The sequence below is a fragment of the Chelon labrosus genome (genome assembly GCF_963514085.1).
Source record: "Chelon labrosus genome assembly, chromosome: 3".
NCBI lineage: Eukaryota > Metazoa > Chordata > Actinopteri > Mugiliformes > Mugilidae > Chelon > Chelon labrosus.
In genome coordinates, this window is record NC_140339.1 from 4,157,028 (window position 1) to 4,174,086 (window position 17,059).

Below are 17,059 nucleotides of genomic sequence, written 5' to 3' on the forward strand. Positions count from 1 at the left end.
TTGTTTGGTTGTATAGTGTTGACTTTTGGAGTTTGGTTGGAGACTCGCCGCTCGGGCCCGGTGCTTCTGCCGTGGTGAGTGTGTTGTCTCGTGTTTGTGACTGTTAAGCCGTGCGCGCATCTGGGTGAGACAGAACTTTAGCTTGTTGTTTGTTTTGAAGCGAATTTCCATCAAAGCGGAGCCGTCTTCATGGAGTTCGTTCGTGCCGGCAGAAACACACAAACAGCCAATCAGCTAACAGACGGGCGGACCCAGCGTGCGGAGACAGCCTATCGTATCCCCGGACGTCACCAGTAACAGGAAAACAGACAATCATTCAGCAACTGTGTCGTTTGGTTGCAGTAGTTGCCATGTGGGTTTGTTTACAAGGGAGTAGCATGATGTGAGAAGCAGGGAGGTGAGTAGAGACGGCTGCTATGTAGCGGAAACTGGCACCGGTAGTATAGGAACCGTTACGATTTGGCACTGCGGGGTACCGTGGGTATCGTGCAACTCTACTATTTATCAGACATTGCGCACTTAAATTGCACCGTGGATTACAGAGTCCAGAGTCTCAAGCATTTAGCTTCATACTGCATATTAGGGATGCACCAAAAATGCACCGAAAATTGCTGCGGTTGTTGCTTGCATCATCACAACATCCTGTTTCAGCCGTGTTGTTTCGGCGATAAACATTTCTGGACTTTTATCGCCGAAACAACACGTGCAAGCAACAACCGCGGCAATTTTCGTCCGAAAATGGCCCAAAAGTGCATTTTCGGTTTTCGGCCGAAAATTTTTGGTGCATCCCTACTGCATATTTAATATTTCTAGTCATTTAAGAGCTAAACCTTGAAGAAAATGTTTTGATTCTGATGACGGAAGTGAATGTCCAGGTGCAGAGACAGGTTTCCTTCGACTTTACATAAAAATAAAAGTCTGACGTTGAAGTTAAACTCATTTAAATGCACTAAATGTCTGTATAGATTTCCAGTCATCCGTTATATTGCATCAAAATGTTAAAGAAAGTCATCTGGACTTGTTCAGTTCAACTTTCTTTAGCTGTTTTGTGTTTAATGCACTGGAACCCTCCATAGATGTTCCCTGATGAACACACACATCGGCCGCACAATCTGTCAACAGTCGCAGGCTAAAGTTACAGTGGGTCAAGAAAAAGCGACACCACGTAAACAGTCTCAGTTTGTGTTTAAATAAAAACCAGAAGAAAAAAAAAGTTTAGTTAACATGTCAACTGCCCAGAGTGCAGCGTTCCCACCTGTAGATTTCTTCAGGTCGTTTTCCTCAGAAGAACTCGTCATGGAGTCGCAACCGACAAATGCACAGCACTGGTAGGCGTACGGGACAGAGATGGACCTAAAAACACAAATAATCAGTAATAACGACCCTGAGAGTCCTGCTGAGCTCCACTGTTGATAGATACTTCATACTGGGCAAAGCATGACTAATGTGTTTGTTGATATCTGGCCCTTAATGTTATTTGGATGTTTCCATAGCACGTCTACAACTGAGGAGAAAACAGATTCACCTGCTTTACTCATTAAGTCATCTGTTTCCAACTCATCTGAAGCTGTGGACAACGACACTAAAACTGATGGTTGGAGTTTAGTCTGCTGTGTTTTCTACATCTGCAGTATGAGGCTTTTTATTAATTTATATTTGAACACTCTCATTATCAAGGTCAAATCAAGTTTAATTTGATTGCTCAATCCCACTGGACACACGAGGAGCTACTACACTGATCAGGCATAACATTATGACCACCTTCCTAATATTGTGTAGGTCTCCCTTGTGGGGACTCATCAGAGAATGGACATGGGTCTTCTGAGGGTGTCCTGTGGTGTCTGGCAACAGGATGTTGTTAGTGGGGGGGTCTTTGAGGGGAGGGGCCTCTGTGGATCATCCCACAGATATTTGATCAGTCTGGGATCTAGTGAATTTGGAGGCCAGGTCAACACCTTGTGCTGTTCTTCATGATATTTTGAGTTGTTCCTAAAGCGTTTTTTTTTTTGTGTGTGCGCCTCAAAATCCAGAACTTAATGTGCTGCAGGGCATGGTACACAAAAACTGAACTCCAAAACCAGGTGAAGACCAAAACCAAGACATGGACTCAGAAACACCAGGAAGCATGAGTGTAGGACAAACAGGGGTTAACACCACAGATGACAAAGAACAAAGGGAAAGGCAGGGCTATGTACACATGGGCAGAGAGGGCTAATGAGACACAGGTGAAACTAATGAGGGCGGGGCCTGGTCTGGTCTAGGTGGGTGCTACATGTCCACACTAATGAATGCCAGGTCTGAAAGTTTCCTAACAGAACACTGAATTGTCACAAGATGTCATTTACTACTCCTGTCAGTGGTTTTAATGTTGTGGCTGATCGGTGTATATCCTGCAACAATGTGACCTCTATAATATTTTTTCTTTTCATATAATTGGCTAATCTTATAATTCAACAAATATTTGCTCTGTGTATTTCAGTATTTTCTGCATACGTAGTACTGACATAAGGGACAGAGATGGTGACCACATACAAACAGGTATGAATGGTGTTAATATGTTTCTCTGCTTTCTCCCTAAATCAATTAATAGATAATAGAACAGAAAGAAGCACATGTGTTTCCCTCTCACCTGAGTTTGGGGAGGTTTTTCGCAGGCAGCACATTTTTCATCTGCGGGTTCCCTGAGAGTTTCAGCTGACTGAGCGCGCTCAGTCCGGTCGTTGGGATCACAGTCAGAGAGTTCATACTCAGATCTCTGTGAAATTCATTACCCAGAAGAAGAAGTTTAATTTGCTTTTTGCAACACAAGTCAGTGGTGGAGGCAGTTAGAATAATACACAGATTCTACTCACAAGTTGGTGAGAGCAGTGAGGGTGAGGAAAGCATCTCGGTGGATAACTCGGATGTGATTTCTGCTCAGGTCTCTGTGTAGCGTAACAACACATCGAGTTCACGATACAGACTTAAAAACTTTATCTTTGACCACATGCTATATGCTGTGAGTGGACTTACAGTAAACGGAGAGCAGAGAGACCCTGGAAAGTGTCCCTGTCGATCTGTTGGATACGGTTGTGCTGAAAGCTTCTGTAGTTTGAAAACAACAGTGCACAAATTGTTTTTGACTTCAGAGAGAATATGTCTTTTCACGTTTTACAACCCTTGTCTGCATCAATTTGTGGAAATGACTCCTGCATGTTCAACACTCACATCTCCTGAAGCCGGACGCAGCCCTGGAGGGAGGGTAGCTGCTGTATCTCGTTATAGGACAGATCCCTGATGGAGCAAAAAGGACAATTCAATAAGTAAACAAAAGGAACTCATTTAAAATAAAAGAAGAATTAAGACTAAATGTCTCTGCTATAACTGGTCTGTGTTCCTCAGTGTGCTTTATCCTGAATGTGAATCGTACTCATTAAGCTGTACTTGCTCAGCTTCCACACATTCCACTGTGTTCCTAATGACAGACACAAGAACATCTGAAGCGGTGGTGGAGAGGAGGACACTGAACAAACTGTTATTGATCATGGATGACCCTGACCACCCTCTCCACCATAAACCAGACAGACAACAGAGCTCCTTCTCTGAAAGGCTGGAGGAACGCTGCAGGACATCTATCCCGCCACAAGACATCAGTCTGTACAACTCCTCATCGTTGTGTGACAGATGACACTGGACTTATTGTAACTAGTAAATTCATTCATTTCATTGCAATTTCATTTAACTCTTCATATTCAATAGTTTTATTTTTCTTGTAAATATTTTGTGTATAGACTTTTCTCAATACATTTTCTATAAATACATTGATAGTATGCTTTCAATTGGAGCTGCAACATTTGGGATTAATAACGTTAGAAAGAAAGAAGGTAAAAAAGGAAAGAAGGCAAGTAAGAAAGAAAGAAAAAAGGCAAGAACGAAAGAAAGAAAGAAAGAAAGAAGGCAAGAAGAAGGTAAGAAAAAGAATGACAGATGGTAAGAAAGAAAGTAGGCAAGTAAGAAAGAAAGAAAGAAGGTAAGAAAGAAAGAAGGTAAGAAAGCAAGAAAGAAAGAAAGAAGGTAAGAAAGAAAAAGAATGACAGAAGGTAAGAAAGAAAGTAGGCAAGTAAGTAAGAAAGAAAGAAGGCAAGAAAGCAAGCAAGAAAGAAAGAAAGAAGGTAAGAAAGAAAGAAAGAAGGTAAGAAAGAAAGAAAGAAAGAAGACAAGAAAGAAAGAAGGCAAAAAAAGCAAGAAAGAAAGAAGGTAAGAAAGTAAGAAAGAACGAAAGAAAGAAAGAAAGAAAGAAAGAAAGAAAGAAAGAAGGTAAGAAGGAAAAAATAAAAAGAATGACAGAAGGTAAAAAGAAAGTAAGAAAGAAAGAAAGGTAGTAAAAAGAAAGAATGTAAGCATCCATCCATCCATCCACCTATCTATCTACTTGTAGAAGGTAAACATGAAGCTCCACTACTGCAGTCGTAAGGAAAGAAAAGTCTCTCACAGCGTTCGGAGCAGCTTGAGATCGTCACACAGATCACTGGGTACGGATGATATCTTGGTTCCTGACAAGGTCCTGGAGATGAAAAACCTGATCAGTCAGTTCAGAGACACACGAGAGCACAAGCAGGAAAAGATGCTGAATCCAAGATCCACTCACAGACTCTCCAGGTTATTAGTCCACGTAAGGATGGGGAAGTCCTGCATCATACTGGCCCCCCGCAGCATCCTGAAACACACGGGACACAAACATAAAAGCATGAGCCGCTATGGAGGAAACCATGTACAGCTTTATTAAATGTTTAATGTCTGGAAGGGTTCAGACAGAAGCGCCAACGTGGCCGGACTTACAGGGAGTGCAGGTCAGACAGATTCTGGAAAGCTGAAGCTCCCACGAACGACAGAGGGTTGTCATACAGATGTCTGGGAGGGGAGCGAGAGCAGAGGGGGAGAGAGTTCAAAGCAAAATTATTCACGATGCGAGAATGGCACCATCTTCTGGACGTTCATCTTCTGAAGCCTTAAACTTGTACTGTACATGTACTTAACAGACAGCATGCTGTACTCTGAATGGTAGCATAGATATATATGTATGTTGTTTTTATCAGTGAGACGTGTGTGCTCACTGATGAGTGAGTCAGAGGGGGGAGTTTGACCTTACATGGTTCGCAGCAGGGGGTTGTTATGGAAGGCCCCTTCAGGTATGGAGGCGATATCATTGCTGTGAAACCCCCTACAGGGAGAAGGTCAAGGAGACTGAGATCAGTACCACACCTCACATACAAGGACGTTTTAAACACGCAAACTAAAAAAATTTATATAAAAATACCATAAGCTCAGACATTACATCGAGAATAAACAAAAGGTTTCTGTTTTCAGTCAGCAGATCTAAATAGTCTTTCAAAATAAAAGCCCAATAAACTGAATATATGACTTTTATGTATGTGCATGTGAATAGGAAACTAAAAAACAAAACCCCAGGATTTACATTTAACAAGAAGGCAGGTTAAAAACTCTACTAGTTTTCCTCTTATTTAATTAAAATCTAAAATAAAAGCCTCCGTCATGAGTTAAACCATCGCAGACTGTGGTCGGAGACGTTTTTTTCACAGGGAGCAGAAACAGGCCAGTATACTCACAGTTCCTTCAGTTTGGGCAGGGCCTGTATTGCTTTGGGAAAAACCATCAGGTTGTTGAAGTTAAGATCTCTAGACAGGGAGAGACACAGGAAGTCAGAGCGGATTTCTTGAACAAATCTGTCCCTCTTAACTGAATAATCAATGGTGCATTCAAACTAAAACATCTACAACGGAGCTTTATAAACAAGGGTTCGGCTTTCTTGTTCAGTGACGGCTGATTACTGATAATCAGGCTTAATATAATGCTAAAGATGAAATATATTAACTGGCTAGCAGTTTTTTTTAGCAGCAGTAACCAATCACTAGTGCAAATACTCCATAAAAAATGCATAACCCTAAAGGTACGGATGCACCAAACCAACAAAGACGTACTTTCACTGTACATTATTTGTGTCTGGACCAAATTTGCCCTTGAACACAGTGCAAAAACTACAACTAGGAAGAGTTACAGACTGGATCTCTCCTTAATTGTGCATTTATTCTTTCGGTTTGAGTATTAAGATGAGACATAAACCAAGAAGAGAGTTCTCTGTAGCCTTCTTTAATCACTTTCCCGTCCACTGTGTTCATAAAACCGACTTCTGAAGTCATGCTGTTGGTGAAAAACTATGTTTGAACATCAGAATTTGTAAGGGGTGTAGGGAGTCTGCTCAAATCCTAATCAAACGTTCCTGTCCCAGCAGCTCAATCCCCTCTTTCTAAAGACAAGGAAACATTATTAAGTCTTTAAGACGACAAAGCCTTCACTAATTGTACAGGGGCCACGGTGCTGCATTGTTATGTCGCCAAATTAAAAGACAAAAAGGGAGTAGCAACACATACTTAATTTTAAATTCATCAGTCGGGGACAGAGAATGAAAAAGTGTCGGGACATCTCCAGTTTCCTGCCCCGGCCTTGTGCGTTGTACAGTAGCCGTTAGGCAAGGCTGTCACTAAAAGACTTTTCATGGCTGTCGCAGGAGGAAGTGAACAGTGGGAGGGCAGATTTGATAAGCATCGTGTACTTTGCTCTATTTATCCTAGAGCAATTAAAGGAGGAAGTGAACACAATGATGTCTGGAGGATTGGAGTTGGAGGTGGGCGGGGGGACCTGTTCGCACACACAAACACGAGCACAAACACGTTCGACTTGGTGCACACACGCAGACACACACACACGACTACTACCGTACGACGGCGCACTTACAGCGTCTCCAGGTTCACGAGGCCAGCAAAACAGTTGTCTCCTATCTCCTTGATTCTGTTATTGTGAAGATGCCTGGAAAAGGAAAAGCATAAGCATCTGTGAGATCTGCATACCAAGACGGATAGAAAGGTTTCTTTCGAAGTCGTCGTGGGTTTTTATATAGTTTTTAAACCGTATCTTTATAAAATGCTCTACAAATACTTTCTGAATGCAGTGTGACTCGTGAATCAGGTGTCTTCTGTGCTGAATGTGTACATGCAGAAGGCTTTACTTGCCTAATAGATTCAAGGTCTTCCTGTTTACCCTGATGTGTTTATACTAACCCTGCCGCAATACCACTCAATGCGTGTGTGCATGCACGTGTGTTTGTGTGAAAGTATAACAGCAGCAGTGGAAAAAAAAAAAAGAAAGAAAGAAAGAAAGAAGGAAAAAGCTTGGACGAATCCCACAGATTTGTACAAGCTCCTGTCATGGAAGGTTTTAGTATTTCCCTCCATACATAAAACAACAAGGCAATCTTGATTTCACATCCCCGCTCAGAGTCGAGCAACTTGTTCAAAATTTAATTAACATTCAAATTCAAGCCCCAAGGGCAAATTTCGCTGCTAAAGCGCCTGCATGCAAAAACAAGAGCGGGGCCCGAGCAGCAGCCTGTTTTGTTGACTTATTAACCGTAAGCTGTGGAAATAAATACTACAGTGTGTTTGCCTTTGTAATCTGATTTGCAGTCACTCTGAGGATACATTCAGAGCTCGAGCCGAGCACAAGGAGAGCTAATTTGCATCGATATATGGTTGTACAATATCAAACCAGATAGGAATTACAACTTCCTTAATTTCAACGGGAGTACCGGCAGCTCATTTATATATTCTACACATCCCCCTTCTAATTGTTGATTACACATGACTCAGACGCTACAGCGATGTGAAACTATAGTCACACTGTCAAGAATTGACATGCGTTGGCATTTCAAGTTGAAAAAAAACATCCTGATCTTAATACCCAAAGACTTCCACTGCTTCAGCTACTGCCTCGGGTCATCCCGGTGAACATGAACATGAGCATTCCCATTCAGTGTGCCTGGTTAATTAAGGTTTTAAAAAGTACACCAGCAGGTTGGTCCTGCTACTTCATTCTGTGAATAGGTCCACAAAGACTGTATGCAAACTCCTCCAGGCTGTGCTGGGGAGGAACACAACTCAAAAAGTGTTGGTTTTCAGACAAACATGACTGAAATTCCATGTCTGTCAATGGTTTCACAACACGGATTCTTTTACATATTGTATCTTTCTAAGTAATGTTTTACTTTTGTTTAGCGGTGCAGTAAAATACCACGCTGTACAAAGAGGTGAGTTGCCAGAAATGTTGGCGAACTAGAGTTGTGAACATTTGTACTTATCGCTACCGTGCAGTTTTCATTCTCGCCACATTTCGATCAGTATTTATGTATATATAAGCTATAACTCACAGCACAACTAGACTGGTGAGGTTTGCGAAGGCGTTGTCTGGTATGTACAGGATGCGGTTGAGTGCCAAAGTCAGGGCCTGAAGGTTCGCCTGGTATGTCAGAGAACCGATGGGGACCTCCGTCAAGTTGTTATCGTCCAGCCAGAGGTGGCGCAGCTGCTGGAGGCCTTCAAAGCTGTCATCTGGTACTGTAGTGATGTGATTTGCGTCCAGGCGACTATAAGGCAGAGATAGAGGACAAATCAAAGATCTGTTAAATGTACATGAAAAGGACATTTGACATTGCACTCTGACAAGAAAGAAAATGATGTGTTGTAATTTGTATTTAAAGTGTAATGCTAAATTCGCACTATAAGCACCAGAAGCTACGTCATAGTAAGGATGATCAGCTTGTAGTTGGCGCCGTGGTGACGGGTTAACTGCTAAAACAAACGCACGTGACTTGTTAATGCGTCTTTTTATTGTCAGCTTCCACTGAAAGTTTATTGTAACTTGGTGCTCTGCCGTTGCTAACGTGAACGAAGCTTAATTAAATTTTTTATTTTGGTATTGTCAATTGGTCACAACCTTTTCCGGGTACTCCAGCTTCCTCCCAGCGTCCAAAGACATGCTGGTTAGGTTCACTGGTGATTCTAAATTGGCCGTAGGTGTGAGTGTGAATGGTTGTCTGTCTCTCTGTGTTAGCCCTGTGATAGACTCCAGCCCCCCATGACCCTCCAGAAGACAAGCAGCCACAGAAAATGAATGAACGAACGAATGAATTGGTCACCGCCTAATTACATACTGCATTTTATTTCTCCATAGAAAGGATCTATACAGTCCTGTTGCGAGACATTTTAATAAACAAAAACAACATCACATCTCTTCTTTTAATGAGTCATAGAAGCGATTAAGCCCAACCAAGAGATGTGGTGATATAAAGTTTAGAGAAGAGAAGAGAGAGAGAAGCTTTTTGGACTTTCTCTTTTATAGGTTATTTCCCACGGGTATGAAGATTGTTATATGAATGAGTTTTTATAATTCTTTTATTATGTGTTTTGTGTTTCAGTTTGTCGTTTTTTATCTGTGTATTGATATAATCTTTTGCATACATGTACCTTTGTACCTTTTATGTGCCCTGATTACACTGGTTTTATTACGTTGATATATCTTATCTTCACCATTGCGCTTTTATTTTGGCAGTCTAGTTCAATGATAAACCGGAAACCACTTGATAAAATACCCAGCCCGCACTTTAAGGTTATCTCTTGGTGGTATATACACCGATAACATTATGACCACCTTCCTAATATTGTGAAGGTCTCCCTTGTGCCTCCAAAAGAGTTGGGGCTCACCAGAGAATGGACGTGGGACTTCTGAGGGTGTGGTGGTGTAGTGGGGGGCATTTGAGGGGAGGGGCCTCTGTGGATCATCCCACAGATACTTGATCAGTTTGGGATCTAGTGAATTTGGAGGCCAGGTCAACACCTTGTGCTGTTTTTCATGTTTTTTTTTTAGTTGTTCCTGAAGTGTTTTTATGGTTGCATCCTGCTGGGGATGGCTGCTGCCATGAAGGAGTGTCATTGCTATGGGGTGGGGGTGCCTGGTCTGGGTCAGAGTAACATCCACATGAACACCAGGTCCAAAAGTGGTCATAATGTTGTGGCTGATCAGTGTATATGTATGTGATTGGTTGGCCTGATGCCACACAACCAAACAATGACCCATTGGTGTATATGTGCATGTACATGATTGGTTGTTTCCATTACTCTACTTCATACATTATTTAAAATCTCCTCTGCAGTGTGTTTCTCGCTGACCTTTAAGAACGCAGCGAGCCAAAAGGCGTCGGTCTAATACACTTGTTCCATACGCGATCAGTGCTGCTGGAGTCTTGACCTTCCTGGACCAACTGCGTTTAAATGATTTTATTACAACATTTCAACCAGGTTCAAGTTTTCACAGGACACTGACTCACTCCAGTGATGAGCCCTCCAGCAGCAGCAGCAGCAGATAGACTGCAAGAACCTTGTAGACCTCGTAGCAAACAGGACTCATCTGATTCTGTGGTCATTACCAAAATCTTGTGACTGCAGGCCAAGGACTGACAAATGGCAGACTGCCACATCACTGCCACATATACGAACTTGTGTTAGCTGGTTACTTTAATATGAAATATGTTGAGGTTTGAGGCATGCTATGGAATACAGTGTTTCCCATAGATAATACCTACTACAGTGGTGACAACTGAAGTTCTGATCAATTCACCAATAGTTTGGTGGTAAAAAAAAAGGAAAATGTTCATATGACTACACAAGTGTTCTTTTCACTATCACCATGCCATTTTCTCCTGCTATCCTCCCTACCAGTGTGTCTCACCCTCCCTCAAAATTCCTCAAGTGTCTGGGCTGGAAGAAAAACAGTCTTGATTGACATTTAGCTCTCTGAGGCTTAATACAAACCGAGTCCTTACTCTGCCAAAGCATTACTTGAGCTACGGACCTTAAAACCCCCACAGAGAAAAGACATCTGTTATAAAGAAAGAAGAGAGATGGGGGGAAAAAAAAAAAAAAAAGAAGAAGAGGAAAGCAAACGACAAAGGGGAGGGACACGGAGGAGTGATGATGGCTGAAAGTTGAATTTTTTAGCACATTTCTCCAGCTGGATCACTTCCTCCATTAGCCTCCTGTCAGATTCAAAGAGACAGCAATGGAGGGAGGTGGCACAAATAAAGCTATGTACACAGAATGGTCTGAATAAAAATGAAGTTTAGTAGTGACAGAAAAGATAAGAAACTGAACGGACTAACAGCTACAGCAGCGGCCGTTAGAAAGAATCAGCCTCAGATCTGCTGAATAAGGCCCAGCTACATTTGCTTATGTTGGTCTAACAAATTACAGCAGAGTAACGTTTAACGTCTCCGTCCGTCATCGACAGCCTCAAACTAAAAGCTCATCTGTTGTCATTAAACTAATTTTTGCATACATTTGTTTGGCAAATTTTCAGCACCAAACGTTTAGATCTTTTCATACGTGAGTAGATAAACTCTTCGGCTGCAATATTGCGGCTGTTGACGACTGCGGCGTTATCTTCCTGTCCAGATATTCAGGGAAAAATACCTTCCTTATCATCTGCAACTTGTAAAGATAGCTCACAAACATGGTATTATAATGTCATAGCAGCGGAGATCGTCATAGCAGGGGATTTTTTTGTTTTGTTTGTTTTTTTAAACACATGAATGTGTTTCGGAGCAGCTCCACCTTTGGTCGTTTCCTTGTTCCATTAGCAATTCAAAAGAAGACAGCCTTAAGTCAATACCATAGATCACAGTTCCCTTATTTTCAAATGAACTGAAACTGCATTCATCCGATTAAATATCAAACCAGTTTGGTGACAATGAAAAATGATTATTAGAGTCTGTGGAATAAGTTAAATGCAGGATAGGAGGAGTTTCTGAGTAGACTGTACCCCACATATAATCATGCATGCCCTTTTGTGTGTGTGTGTGTGTGTGTTTGTGTTTGTGTGTAGATGCAGGTGTGACTTACAGAGACTGCAGAGAGTGAAGGTTCTTCAGTGCTGCACTGGGCACAGTCTTCAGCTGATTATTCTGCAGCATCCTGAAGTTTAAAATGGCAAAGTTATGATTTCAACTCGACAACCAACTTTTCTCGCACGGTGAATCTAAAACAACACGTCGACGTTGACCGTGTTAAGTCTTTTGAGTGTTTTACGTGGCTCCACGCCGACTCCTCGCAGAGTTTTCCAGACCAAATACAGACAACTACAGTCAACTCCTGACTGTCGGTGAAGACCACAAACAGCTGCCAAGACGATGATAGATATGTCAACACAATAACAGAGTCATCTACTGTTTTTTTTTTTGGTTTGAATGTGAAATCTGTGTTCACTGAGAGGTCCATATCTAGAGGCGATGTATAAAACATAATGTTTCGAGTCAACTAAGTGGAACTGTGTTACAGATTTAGTTTTGTGTGACCGGTCACGTTGTCTCATCATCATGGCCATCACCTTGGCACAATTCAGAGCGAGGTTAAAAAATCTCTACCATCTGTCTTTCTGTCAAGGTCTTCAGCAGTACAGGACAGAGACATTTAGAATGACATGTTCTTACAGTCTTGTTGATTACTGTACAAACTGTACTGTCAAACATAAAGCCCCATGTTTGTCCACTTGGAGGTATGTGACTTTGATTCGCTATACTTACAGTATTTGTAAAAACTGACTGAAACTGAATTACATTTCCTTTACCTCCTGCACATTAAGACAAAATAGGTCTGTTTGTTGTGGAGTAGTTACAACAAATCACCCCATGTCCAAAGCATACATAACGCCTCTATGTGTCTATTTTCGGTCTCACCTGTAGATCAACAGGACTTTGAACTTTAGACTCGGTGCACAATCAACAGGCCGGAGCTTTGTGTGTACTAGGTTTCGCTGCGTGATGCAAATTGTGCAGTACACATTTTTTAAACAAAGCTTCATGCACTCCTGTGCTGGAGGTTTTCACAAGACAGTCACAGCCGGGGATAGGGATTGAAATCTGCAATTATAGTCTATTCTGAGTGAATGTCTAAGGTGGGCCCCACAATGTTACCCCAAACTGTAATATTTGCTCTCTCTCCCAGTGTGGAAAACTTCACACCGTCGCAGCCGTAAGTGTGGGTTTGAGTGCGTGCTTGTGTTGACATTGGCAGTGAGGGTGCATGCTTACAGGACTTTGAGCTGATGCAGTCCAGACATGGCTTCAGGGTGGATGAATGACAGGTCATTCCCCGCAAGTCGTCTGAGTGAAAGAAAAAAACAATAAATACATAAAAATTTTCGTCAAATGTTAAAAAGCCGGAGGCATTTCAGCAAATAAATGAGAGCACTGTAACACGACTGCAGACGCCGCTCGTTTCTGAACAGGGCAATGCGCTGGGTTGAGAATTTCTCCACATCCAGCGTCTCAGCAGATTAGGTTCCAGCTCCCAAGCCGAACATGGGGCCCGGGGTGTCAAGGACATGTGTCTGTGCCACGGCCTGTTGTCACTTCGTCTGTCACCCACCAGAGATTAGAGCTGTTCCTGGATATCTCCCTCGTTAGATCCCTTTCCCGCGCCTCCCAACCCTCGCTATTCAGTGCTCCCTTTGGAGAGAGTAAAAAAATAATTCACCTCCCCGAGGCCAACATAAGCAGCGTATGAATATAACCTTTATTCCCCTTTCTTTCTTTGTCACATTTACCATCAGACGGCTGCTGTGGGCCTTGTATGAATTATTTGTGACCGAGGGGGGACACCTCCCTTTCCTGTTGGGAACAGGAAGTGTATAGGAAATATGGGTGTAAATAAGCATGGGACAGACTGACTGGAACACAGAGCCCAAGTATACTATCTGGCCTGAGAGATTAGCAGCAGATTTATCACTCTGCAATGTGAGTCAGGCCAGGCTGAATTCCCTGCAACAAGAGCTGCTGAGTGCGAGTCTGAGAGTCGAGACTGGCTGTGCTAGAAGACCACTTCTCTTTTGTTTTTTCATGCCTTACAGTTCACTGAATTCAAGAGCTGCTACTCTGTTTTTTTGTTGCAAAAGCAAGAACGGCCCTTAGAAACCGTCCTTAGTAAAACAAAATTAATAATTAATCATCTGTGGTGTAGGTTCCACAGACCAACCCACCAAATGTTTGATTATTTTTGCGCCGCTATAAATATTTTACAAAAACACGTCACTGCTTCAAGTGCGAGCCCATGCATTACGTTTTATTGAACAGCGCAAGAAAACAGTGGCCTGCAGTGGGAAGCCATTTACTAACCTCTGCAGTAAGCAATGGGATGGGACTTATGGGATGTTTAGATAAAGACGTTATGAGGAAGAGACAAACCGTGCGCAGAGCAGTCCTGAATGGGAAGAGCTCACGAGGCCAAAGGCGGCAGTCGCGTCGTGACACAGATCCCACTCTTCCCGTCAAAAAAAGCCAATCGCCAGCTTTGTAACAACCAAACCAGGAGGCAAACTGTACTGATGTGTTGACGGAAGCGCACAGTTGAGGGTCGCAACAGTCTCAGTGACGGGAAAAGGTGCCAACAGACTTCTTGTACCTGTTGGAGCACTACAGTAGCCTGACGAGCCAGACCCACATTAAATGTAGGGTCTGGGCACTCTCCATAGACAGGGCTCAACCGGAGGGGTGGGATAAACGGTTGTCTTTCAAACTCCCTCTCCACGCAATAGGATAGCGCTACAACCAATCAGAGCAACAAAGAAGGTGACGTAGTCAGAGCGACGGAAAAGAGAGTTCCTTGCATGTGTTGTGGAAAAAACTTATCCTAATAGATATTAAATAGTTCTTGTTGCATCCTGTTTTGTTTTTTTTATGAGTTCGCCTACAGGTTGAGTTTCTCCTGCATTAATCATTTTTAAGCTGTGGATCAAACTTTTGCCGTATCCGGTTGGCAAAACTCCAAATACATCCTTCTTCTGTAAGAACGACCTCAGTGCAGTTTCTTGTTCTTTTCTCAGAGAAAAGCTTAACTTCAAGTCTTTCAGAGTGGCGACCAAAGCCGATTCGAAAGAAAGTTGTTCGCTAGCAGCAGCCATCGCTCTGGTAGTTCTAGCAGGATGGGGAATTCACGCGTAATTCACGGAACTTATGGTCGCAGGTCAGTCGTCATCATGTTAAGCCCGCCCACCGACTCGTGATTGGCCCGGTCCATCTAGGATTTTTCGAAATCTCAAGTCAACGGAGAGTAACTAGACTGACCCTGGAAGCAAATGTAATTTGCTGCCGCTAGGGGCGCGTCTAGATTCTAGGCTAGCACTACTGCTTTTCTCGGCCTAGTGTATCTGTAACTTCTAGAAAAGCACTGGTGGGATGAACCAGAGACACTGATCACATCCTGGCGTAAATGAAGCTGGTATTTTAAAACATTACACAAAGTATAAGTTTTAAACCTTATTTTGGGACAAAGGCACAGCGTTTTGAAGGATCTTTATCGGCTCTGACTGGTGATACTATACATGCACTTTTTACGTCCTGGTGAAATGCTAAGATTGCACTTACGTCTCCAATGAGCATATGTCGCCAATGAGCATGAGCGTTAATGTCTCTATTCAGCTTCAATTTGTCAGAAAGATATCTTGGAAAAGCTTTCACAAATTAGGTATTAAATTCCCCGCTTAAAAAAAAAAAAAAAAAAAAAAAAAAAGGACGAGTTTTGGTTTTGACTGAAGTACAAGTTGTCACATGCATCCGAACGCCTACAAAGTCTGACATGAATCTTAAATGAAGCTGTTGACTCACTCCCGTTCATATAGTGACCAGTGTGGCTAATTTAATATGACTAATGAATTGAGAGCTTGTGGCGACTGTCACAATCCGCTAATCACTGCAAGCAAACCCTGACATATCCTCCAGGTTTCACAACATAAAGAGCTTCTTCTCCTCTTTCCATCTTTCAGCAAATTCAGCATGTCCCCCGGAGGCTTTGATGGATCGCACCGAGGAAAAGCTAAATCCTCTCCTTGTGCAACACCACTCCCACACGTCTACCTTTGTCAACATTAAATTCACAAAAGAAAAACTAAACAGTGCCAGTCTGACAGGGCTTCATTCACAGTTTGCTTACATGCGAGAAAATATTTGGACCACAACTTCTATGATAACAGTATAATTCAGCTTTCTATTTTGAGAAACAGGTAAATCCAAACAATGACCCCTCCCCCACAACATGTTCCAAAATATGTTATGTACGACTTTTGACGCTACAGGTAGCTGAGATGGTAACCTTGTGACTAACCCTACGGGTGGAGGGGAGGGGCCTCTGTGGATCATCCCACAGATACTTGATCAGTTTGGGATTTAGTGAATTTGGAGGCCAGGTCAACACCTTGTGCTGTTCTCCATGTTTATTTTTTGAGTTGCTCGTAAAGCTGTTTTGTGTTTGTTCCTGTGTCAGGCTGCATCCTGCTGGGGATGGCTGCTGAACATCAAGGAGTGTCATTGCTATGGGGTGGGGGTGCCTGGTCGTTACCATCCTACGTTTCCGCCCGAAATTTGATTTCGGTCTGGCACGTTAGTCTGGCCCAATGTAATAGGAATCTGTCTCCGTAATGGGCGGATGCTTATTTTGAGGTTTAAAATCATTGGAGTTCCCTTAACCAATCAGCAACGTTTGGTAATGACGTATATTGTGCGCCGGAGTTCAGGTTCTTACGCTTACCACTTCCGCTTCCAGTTAAATAAATCAAACTTTTCCCAAAGCCAGTTGGAAGGAGAGCTACGACGTCCTTGCCATATATAAAATTGACAAGACAAGCGCCTCTTGTTCTGGTTTTAATTCCGTGATGCTCTCGAGAGTTGAGACAACTTCGCGGATGGCTTCTAGCGTCTCTTCCTCCGTCGCCATTGTTGCTATGCTGTTGAACTACAAGCTTCGCTGGACTACAAGCAACTCGGCAGGCGAGTTCCGCGTCATCACTCAACTGTTTCGCTGATTGGCGCGGTTACACGCAAACCGCGGAAGTGCAATTTGGCCAGACTCCATGCGAGACCGAAATCAAATTTCGGGCGGAAAACGTAGGATGGTAACGACCAGGCTAGGGTGGGGGTGGGGGGTGCCTGGTCTGGTCTAGGTGGGTGCTACATGTCTAAGTAACATCCACACCAATGAATGCCAGGTCCAGAAGTTTCCCAGCAGAACAGTGAACTGTCACAAGATGGTCAATGTTATTTACTTCTCCTGTCAGTGGTCATAATGTTGTGGCTGATCAGTGTAATACTCAATATATTTTAAAACTGGAATACAGAGTGACCACC

At 42.8% G+C, this 17,059-nt stretch overlaps 1 protein-coding gene across 1 annotated transcript in view; it reads right to left on the bottom strand.

Moving 5' to 3' along the window:
- The window catches only part of lgr4 (leucine-rich repeat containing G protein-coupled receptor 4), a 33,879-nt gene that overhangs the window by 4,732 nt on the left and 12,088 nt on the right, over window positions 1-17,059 (bottom strand). The window contains exons 3-16 of the mRNA XM_084541974.1: window positions 12,974-13,045; window positions 11,787-11,858; window positions 8,261-8,476; window positions 6,793-6,864; window positions 5,607-5,675; window positions 5,129-5,200; window positions 4,819-4,890; window positions 4,628-4,696; window positions 4,472-4,543; window positions 3,208-3,273; window positions 3,013-3,084; window positions 2,853-2,924; window positions 2,630-2,755; window positions 1,256-1,353 (exon numbers count right to left, since the gene is read on the bottom strand). Of these exons, the coding sequence (XP_084398100.1) occupies window positions 1,256-1,353; window positions 2,630-2,755; window positions 2,853-2,924; window positions 3,013-3,084; window positions 3,208-3,273; window positions 4,472-4,543; window positions 4,628-4,696; window positions 4,819-4,890; window positions 5,129-5,200; window positions 5,607-5,675; window positions 6,793-6,864; window positions 8,261-8,476; window positions 11,787-11,858; window positions 12,974-13,045 (1,220 nt within the window). The remainder of the gene's footprint in view (window positions 1-1,255; window positions 1,354-2,629; window positions 2,756-2,852; window positions 2,925-3,012; window positions 3,085-3,207; window positions 3,274-4,471; window positions 4,544-4,627; window positions 4,697-4,818; window positions 4,891-5,128; window positions 5,201-5,606; window positions 5,676-6,792; window positions 6,865-8,260; window positions 8,477-11,786; window positions 11,859-12,973; window positions 13,046-17,059) is intronic.